The sequence below is a fragment of the Octopus bimaculoides genome, chromosome 2 (assembly GCF_001194135.2).
Source record: "Octopus bimaculoides isolate UCB-OBI-ISO-001 chromosome 2, ASM119413v2, whole genome shotgun sequence".
Taxonomy (NCBI): domain Eukaryota; kingdom Metazoa; phylum Mollusca; class Cephalopoda; order Octopoda; family Octopodidae; genus Octopus; species Octopus bimaculoides.
Window position 1 is genome coordinate 36869658 of NC_068982.1, and position 10014 is coordinate 36879671.

General features: G+C 35.0%; 1 protein-coding gene across 4 annotated transcripts in view; it reads left to right on the forward strand.

Annotated features, from left to right (window-relative positions):
* The first annotated feature begins 7405 nt into the window (after nucleotides 1-7405).
* Nucleotides 7406-10014, forward strand: part of LOC106873450 (dystrophin) — a 562674-nt gene continuing 560065 nt past the window's right edge. For all 4 annotated transcript variants that reach the window (XM_014920808.2, XM_052976364.1, XM_052976366.1 and 1 more), the window contains exon 1: nucleotides 7406-7584. In XM_014920808.2, the coding sequence (XP_014776294.2) occupies nucleotides 7444-7584 (141 nt within the window). In that variant the 5' untranslated portion in view covers nucleotides 7406-7443. The remainder of the gene's footprint in view (nucleotides 7585-10014) is intronic.

The following is a 10014-nucleotide window of genomic DNA, read 5'->3' on the forward strand; positions in this document are numbered from 1 at the left end:
TATATATATATATAATGTGTGTGTGTGTGTGTGTATGTGTGCATGCATGCACACATCAGAATATAGACAATATATCTGTATGGCTATAGAAAAAGTAAAAGTATATCAACATATTGTATTCTGTTAGCTTCAACATAACATTTGGAATGCATGCACATATATATGCACACATCACACTCACATTGTCTATACACTTTACAGCTGATGTATATGTCTCCACTGCAGTTTTTCTCTACTTACACTCATATACATAACCCTACTCACACTCACAAATATGTAATAGATTTTTATTATTATTACTAAAGCTGTCCTCTTCAAAACCCTAGCTTGTATAATAGTTGGATTGCAAATACTATTTCCCTATGATATGGTAGCTTCATTCTATTTCTATTTATGAAATTTATGTAAATTTCCATTTTAATCAACAAATTATTTTTGTATTTTTGTGTTGATAATATCAACAGAGATATTTAAGTATTGCTTTTAGGTGAACTCTTGATATTGTATTTTATTTCAATAAGTTTATTTTTAATTTTAAAATCTACTTATTAAAGAAAATATAAGTAGATATCATTAGGTATGGTTGGGGAAAGTACCACAAATAGACATTGAAGGTGGATAAGGGTCTAAGATAAAAAATATATTACAATGTACATTGTTGTTTGATACTCAATTTCTTTTTATGACAAGTGTTAGATTTTGTTGTATCTGTTTTAAAATATTTCCTGGGTTAACTTTAAATCTTTTGGTTCAATCTTTGTATATCTATATTATAGTTTTCAATATTTCAAGCAGATTGATATAATTCTCATTTCAAAATATTTCCGAAGTCCACACTTAAAATTTCAAGATCATATATATTTTAATATTCTATGAATATCTATTTTATTGTTTGCCTGACATTTGCTGATGTATGTCTAAATTGTTTGTTTCTCTTTTGGGCAAAGCTATTCTTCTTTCATATGTGTCATACATTATTTAATTTCTCCTCATGAATTCTTTTTATACTGTCAGGCCAACTGTTAGATTGTTTGAACTCTACCTTTTAGACACACTGCATCCAACTCATAATATTTCTCACTTTTTCAAAGTTTATTCTTATTTATTTGTTTCTGATTGCTGCTATATATAACTGCCATTTTACACAGTCAAACTTATTTGTTTCTTGCAAGAGCAGCAGATGTTCTGAAATTTATAAATGTTACAGAGGGAACTCTTCGGAGCAACATACTTGGAGCTAACAATTTGAAAACCTAAATCAATTGTTCCATAAAAAATTTAATAATAAAGATTTTGAACTCTAAACTACTCAGCTCACATTCAGTTGAGTATTCTAATATGCCAATACAGTTTATTGAAAAATTTGATATGGTTGAAAATATGGTAGTTTACTACTACTACTACTACTACTACTACTACTACTACTACTACTACTACTACTACTACTGTAAAACTGAGCTAGTACAAAAAAAACCGTGACTGGTTAATGACAAAAACCAATGTGAGTAGTTTTACATTAACATTTATTTAATATCTGAAATTTGACACTTTTTACTACTTTGATTCATGTAAACAGAGATGTACACCTTAATCTCACATATGTAGAGCTAAGTGTTGGGTTGATGGCTAATGTTTTCTAGTTTCTAAGTTCTCTTAATGTAGCTTAGAAGAATTTAATATTTTTATTTATTAATATTGCTCGAGTTTAAATCTCAACCTGTCATACTCCACCCATTCTTTAATTACTGAGTAAACACTTTCTAATCTACCTTAATACCAAACAAAAGTGAATAAAATATTAGTATATTACAGAAGTAAAAAAAACTGAAAAAAACTGAAATTATAAAAGAACATGCAGTCTTAACTGTAAGTCCAAGTGGGGTGACATCAATGAACCATACTTAAGGAGTGCATATATTCCCACCCAGCACACTATAAAGTGGCTGACAAATGAACAAAGACAAAATTGGGTAGGAAGGGCTCTGTAGTCTTTCCAGGGACAAGATAACTTCTCTAGTGCTAGTGCCATGATAAAATGCTCCCACTCTACTCTGTAAAGTGGTGGGTATTAGGAAGGACATTTAGCTATAGGCACCATATCAAAATGGAATGTGGACATTGTCCCTGACCTATCTATGAAGGTAGTAACTTCCAATAAGAACTGACTTGGATCATCATGGTCCATTGAACCCATGCTAACATGGAAAGAGGACATAAAATGATGTTGATGATATTGCTTACACTCACACACTTCCCCCTCTCTCTTTCTCTCCATCTCAGCAATATTAATAGACATTTGTTATTGGCAGATATTTGAGACTTTTAGAAATACATAGTGAACATCACAAAACATTCAAAACCTACCCTTGAGAAAAACAAACATAAACAAAAAAAATGCTATTAATAACTATTACTTTTTAAAAAGTAATGATAATAAATTGAATAAATAAAAAAAATAGTACAAATAGAGAAAGGAAAAAACAAAGAAAACTTGAATCTGAAAGTGACAAAAGACCAAGAAATCCAAAGTTCAAAAAGTAACACAATAGTAGGCCTACAGGTCTAAAATTCAACAACAAATATTTTAATATTTCCCTTAGGTATAAGCAAAATATTGGTTTCAAATCTTGGCTCGAGGCCAACAATTGTAGGAGAGGGTTAAGTCAATTACAATGACCCCAGTGTTCAACTGGTATTTATCTTGTTGACCCTAGAAGGATGACAAGCAAAATCAACCTTGGCAAGATTTGAACTCAGCCCATAAAAATGGATGAAATGCTGTTAAACATTTTGCCTAGCATGCTCACAGGTTGACCAACTTGCCACCTTAAAGCAAAATGTTAAAACACAAAAACTCCCATCTAGAAGGGTTCAACAATAAATATATAATAGATTTACTCACACTCACTAACCATAAAATAAAATAGTTTATGTATTAAACTGACATGCTTAAAGTTGAATGTAACTAAGAAACAAAATAAATAAAAGATGAAAAAACAAATGTAGAGGAAAAGAAAAGAAATGCACCTCATCTCACTTTCTCTGCTCAGCTTAAAGGTTTATGACTGATTTACATTAGATGAAGTGAAAGTGCATCAGTGACCAAGTTGCAGAAGTGAAATTTTTGATGCTTCATGATAGAAATAAATGAAAACTGAACCTAATAGTTTTTGGGTGTTAAATGGCTCAGGACTTTTTTTTTACAATGTAGCTCTTTCAATTTCAATGCACTCATAATTCAACCAAGTCACTTGTAAAACAAGTTGTGTTATGGGGTAAAAAGCATAATTCACCTACCTTGCGGGTCCTCTCATATATCCAACCAGGATATATCCATAGGAGCCCTACCCACCTCAATCTCCAGCCAGTAAATCACCTCAATTCATGTGATCACTGTATCCATCTCAAGCAGCAGCCTCCAAAGCCTAAGAGGCTCACACAAGTCATCCTTCTGCTCATAAGGCCTTCCACACTCCTCTCCTTCCAGCAAAGCCCCTTGGTCATTCACATGATGTCACTGACCTTATGCTTCTAACTCACCTCAGCCCTACATGCCCTCCTGATCTCAAAACTCCCCACATCACTTCACTCCATATCAAAATCTGCCATCCACCTGGGTGGACATCTCACCCGCTGTTGACCTCTGCAGAGATGTAGTGCTGCACACATCTTCTCTTCTTCCTCCTCCTTCATCACCTGATGAATCAACAGTTCTGCAAACATCCAAGACATGATGCAGCATTCCATTCACAGGCATGTTATTTGAAGAATTAATTGCAGTTACTATTCCTTTTCCCCATTGCATACAAATGTATAGCATACATTTGGGGGCTTGACCCAGACTTTATCCCCTACCTCTACTGAGGCAGGCTCTCTGTCTTTCACAGATCGCTGTGATACCATACATGGATATTGCCATTCATATCTGAATACCACTCTGTGTGGCACTGACTAGGGTAACATATCAAACCAGAATACTGCCTCTATTGCTGAGATATGTCCCCCTCTCCACCATGACCTTGATTGTGCAGTAGTGTCTCTCCACAATCCCATTTCCACACAGCCTATATGCCACTCTAAAGAAGCAGTTCATGTTCTATTTCTTAAGCATTTCTATCAGCTCTTCCAAGCAAAATGCTGTGCTGTTGTCCATCAGCAACTTGTCTACAGGTCTCTGTGAATGGAATGCTGCATCATGTCTTGGATGTTTGCAGAACTGTTGATTCATCAGGTGATGAAGGAGGAGGAAGAAGAGAAGATGTGTGCAGCACTACATCTCTGCAGAGGTCAACAGCGGGTGAGATGTCCACCCAGGTGGATGGCAGATTTTGATATGGAGTGAAGTGATGTGGGGAGTTTTGAGATCAGGAGGGCATGTAGGGCTGAGGTGAGTTAGAAGCATAAGGTCAGTGACATCATGTGAATGACCAAGGGGCTTTGCTGGAAGGAGAGGAGTGTGGAAGGCCTTATGAGCAGAAGGATGACTTGTGTGAGCCTCTTAGGCTTTGGAGGCTGCTGCTTGAGATGGATACAGTGATCTCATTCACAATTCAAGAAACTTCATCTGCAATACTTGTCTTGATTTCCTTCTCTATTGCCACCACCCCAGTCTGCAGTTGACCATCAAGAGACATGTCCCCTACCAGTAGTGAGTTACATCTACTGCCAGTCATTTCCAGTTGTATTCCGCTGAGATGTTTCCCACCTAGTGCAGCAGAGGTCAATGGATTGACACCTGTCATAACTTCAGACCGTATTCTAAATGCTGTGTGTCTTGTTCTCTCCCATATGTTATATGGTATGCAGTCTTCTTAGCTGACATACTGCAGCTATCTCCAGCTCCGAATCCTCTGGCACTGCCAACCAGGCTTTCTTCATCCTAGTTAGGATGTCCACCTTATTCCTTTACAAGGGCACAAAGACTGTGTTCAATTTTAGATTGAATGTGGCAGCTAGCTCTCCCAGAATCCCTAGATGGTACTTTATTAACATCTTTGCTGCCTCTTTCGTTTGTACCCTCCTCTCATCAGTGATCACTGATCCCACCCATCCAAGCACAATGGCTGACTCAGTTTGCATCTTGATTGTACGCAGCCCCAATCTCTGGACCAGATTCACTCCCTTCAACAGTGTGTCCAATTCAACCACATTGATGTGATTGCAATCATCCATTTGCTTGAACCAGGCTGTATCCCACACCTCAATTCCCCCTATTTCCAGAACAACTTTTGTTGCTATGCTGCTACCATCACACCATCTGGTCTCATTCTCCAATTTGGGTGCATACTAGCTTCCTCTTACTAGGTCTTCCACTCTTACAATCTCAAGGTTTGAGCTAAGAAAATCACTGGTGACACAGATTTCTAATTTTAATACTTACTTTACTTTTAGAGCTTAATATTTTTCAAGATATGCACTAATTAATGATGCAAAAAAATAATCTGCTCACATCTTCCAATTTATATAACTCTTCAATATACCCGATCCATGTTTTCAGAGACAAGGAATCCACTCATAATTATTTTAATGACTGGAAAGAAGTAATTTCGAAACTTATTTTGAACTTTAGAAATATATCTGTTGTGAAGAGTGAGAAACACTGTCATTGTAAACATCCTATTCAATGCCAAATTTTTGTTGACTCTAACATTAAACATATACCAATGGAACATGCCATATGTCATGGACGAAAATCAGCCAGTTTAAATGAAAACTTTGCACACGTGGTACCCAAGAATAATGCAAAGTTAATAATTTCAGTAGCATCAAGCTGCACAAAAAGTTGACATTACAAAGTTAGAGGCTAATGCAATTGCTTTGTAGCAGCTGCACCACAATGCTTTTCAAAATGACAGATGGTTAGCCCAGATACTAATGTTTAGTTTTGGATGTTGCACTATGACAAGCTCTGAAAACACACTGTGATATATACATTGGTTATTTTGAAGATTGTGTAAGTTTGGGGTGCATTGAAACCAAACAAAGCAGATGTGTTAACAATATTCCATGCATCAACTAGAGAAGACAGTACTGGAAGATTCTATGAACTTGGCAAAATCTATGTAGTTTCAATAGTTAACAGGGCATCTCAGAATTTATGTAACTGGCTCAAGAAGGTGACCAAACAGAGAAGATGAAAGATGCATTTGCCATCTTTGTATATTTAATGTACTACACAAAAGCTGTCTGTGTATCACATTTTCTAGATCTAAGGTGGCATCTGTTCTACAAGAATCTGGCAGAATGTAGTAAGTTGCCTTCTACAGCTCATTGAAAATGCATGTGTACAGAGTAGGGTTTAGTGTCGAGCCACTGCCATATGGCAACTTCTGTTTGACTCAGTAAAACTGGCACTCTATCAGTTACAACAGTGAGGGCTCCAGTTGATCTAATCAATGGAACAACCTGCTTAAGAAATTAATGTGCAAGTGGCACAGCACTCCACAAATATGTATACCCTTAACACAGTTCCCAGCCTTGACACAGAATTACAAGGCTGATCCTTTGAACTACAAGTACTACTCATTTTTGTCACTAAGTCATACCTGTTATTAGAATGACCATGGTGAGATATTATGTCCCACTATGAAGGTTCCACCTGCTCCACAAAGCATGTAGAGTTGGTTATATGTGAAATCAAATCCCATACACAACTTGGAGATGTCCATGCAGAAGGCAAATTTGGCTTACACACTTCATGTGGAAGTGACTGTAAAAATGGCATAGACTGTGTCAAAAATGATAGGACAGTAGAGATCTGTAAAAGTATATTCTTAAACAATATAAACTTAATAAACTATTGTAGAATTTAAAACTAACAAGGCTGCTTTCTTACATTATAGACCCATAATTTATAACTTCACAAGACTTGCTATGTCTATTATGTAATACAGTTATTACAGAAATATAAAGACAATAGCTTTCAATTACCTGTGTTTGTTGCTTTTTCTATAATCCTGATCCTATTTTGAGGCCTTTATTGGATTCTATGATCCAGAAAGCCTGGGTTAAGCATGCTTACATTTCTAGATTAACTAGAAGCTGACTTAGCTCAAAAAATTTATTACATAATGGCAATATTGAAAGCCCCAAATGGCAGATGTCTGTGCATTCATTTTTAGATTCTTTATTCTAAAAATGTACAGATTTGTAAATCACCAAGAAATTTTAGCAAAATTATGACAACATCTAACTATCTAGCTATTTCTCATTTTATGATAATTTTTCCTAATTTCAACCTCAAATTTCCAACTACAGCCATTTTTCCATCAATGGAAGCATTGTTTTCCTGAAAAGCTTGACATAGTTATGCAAAACCTGTTCCCCCACATTGACTTCCATGTTATGGAACTTGAAAGTCAGTGTGGAAATAGGTTTTGCATAACTATGTCAAGCTTTTCAGGAACACAACACTTCCATAATGCAAGGGGTACCTATATATTTATGAAATTTATAAAGCTATTTTTAATCACTTATTTGTTTTCTTTTCAGGCTGATCGTCCAGTTGTTAATGATCTGTTCAAAGATTTATCTGATGGATGCAATCTACTTTCACTGTTGGAAGTTTTAAGTGGTGAAACCCTAGTAAGTATATATGTGTGTGTATTCTTGAATTGTTATTCTAAGTTTCATGTTAACTAATTATTCAAACAAATCATTTCAATAATCTGTAATGTGAAACCCATAGTAATGATCCAAGAAGCTTCAGCTTCTTAAAAGAATTATTATATTTATAATATAGGTGTATGTGTGTGTATATATAATATATATATATAGTAAATGATTAAGAAGTTTGTTTTGCAGTCATGATTTTGTGTCTTTTTTCTTAGTATGCTTTTCACCATGGCTTGACATTAATCTAAGGTTTATTAGTGAAATTGTGGAGCTGGAAATCGAAATCCCAGCAGATGGATTGTACATGTAATTCAAAAAGCCATCAGCCTTTCCAGTTAGTTTGTCAAACTGATTTTTGTCCAAATATTATGTGAAAAGTACAAGCATCTATGGAATACTCAGCCACTTGTACTCAATGGAATAAATCATCCAGTTGATAAAGCAACTGGAATAATTTTTGTCAAAACTAGTAGAGAATTCAGTTACTTCAGGAGAGTGAAATGTTAAACTCTCCTTTATTTCTCTTCAGAGATGACACTTTGAAATAAATGAATGAAAGAAGTTTTCTCTCACGATAAGTGTCCTAGCATTTTTCACAATTAGTCTTCTCAAAGTACCATATATCTAACTGTTGCAGTTTGTTGAGATAATTTCAAAGTAGAACTGTTGAAATTAAAACATAGAACATATGAATACTTTTTCTGTTATTCAATTTTTATTTTTAATTTCCAGTTAAAGCTAGAACTAGACCTTAAATTTCCAGTTGAAAAAAAAAAAAAAAAAAAAATTGTTATCTACCTTTGTAGATAACAATGCAAGGGGGATAATTATTTTTAAAAAATGCTCAATTATTCTCCCTTATTAGATAGCTGTCGGCTTTTTATAAAAAGAAAAAAAAGAAAAAGAAACAACTCTACTAATTGCTCAAGAAAAAACTGAAGTTAAATATTTTACTGAAAAGCAAATTTTAATATTTTTCTTAAAAACATAGATTTAAACCAATGAAAAGATACTTCCTAATAGCATTCTTTTGATAATACTGGTGAAATACCATTTACATGACTATGTGATAACTCTTGCATACTGTAAACTAGATAAAAATGAATATGCCCATTCTCAAAATAAACCGTCAGTGTGGAATTTTGTTTTATAACTAAGATATATATCTAGAATATTAGATGTATTAAACTAGTTAGCTTAGTTAACTCCAATGAAGTTTGATAGAACTGTTTATACTTTTTAACTCAACTGGATTTTTTTTTTTTCATATAGTATTTTCTGCTTATAATGGATTATAATGTAAACTTATGTTGTATATTTGTGTATTTTTCTCTCACTTCACAATATATTCCTTTTTTTTTATTGCCATTCAATGGTTATCATAATTTCATGGGGCTGGTGGTTAATATGCAGAAGCTGTTTTATTCTGATTGAACACAACTGTTTGCTGATGGTTGGTGCTGGGTTGAGATGTTTTGTTTCTATTTTTGATGAAGTGTTTACTCTGGTGGATCTTTTTAAAGTTTTAGCTGGCGCAATGAATAGTCCACCACTTGAGATTAATGTATGGAATCATTTCCATAAGTCAGCAATATTTGTAGCTTATGGGTTAACTGTTATAGCTAACTTCAAGCTTAACTCTTCTTAACTGTTTCTCTTTCAGCCCAATGATCACTCTCTTTCTACTCTATTCCCTTCCCATATCTTCATTACCTTCTTCCGTTTCCTTTCTTTCTTCTCCCTCCTTTCCTTTCTTTCTTCTCCCTCCTTTCCTTCTTTCTTTCTTTCACTTCTCTTCCCTTTCTTTCTGTCTCCTTTCTTTCACACCCCATATCTCACCACTATTCCTCTTTCATTTTTCATTCATTAAATCTATCCTGCTAAATGTTTCCCACTGTCTTATCTATTTTTTTCTCTTCTAATCTCTTCTTTTATTCCTGCTCTCTCTCTCTTCTTCCAGCCTACCATTCTCTCTTTCCCATTACTTCTTACTCTTTTCTGTCCCTCCCTTTACCCCATTCTTCTCTTTCCCATTTCACCCCTCTCCATCAGCTTTCTTCTCTACTCCTGAATGAAGCAGCTTCTGTGTGATCATTTAACCTGCTAGAAATACCAGTGAAACCTCTTTCATATATATATACATATATATATATATATATATATACATACATATATATCATCATCATCATCATCGTTTAACGTCCGCTTTCCATGCTACCATGGGTTGGACGATTTGACTGAGGACTGGTGAGCCAGGTGGCTACACCAGGCTCCAATCTGATTTGACAGAGTTTCTACAGCTGGATGCCCTTCCTAACGCCAACCACTTGGAGAGTGTAGTGGGTGCTTTTATGTGCCACCGGCACAAGGGCCAGTCAGGCGGGTACTAGCAACGGCCAC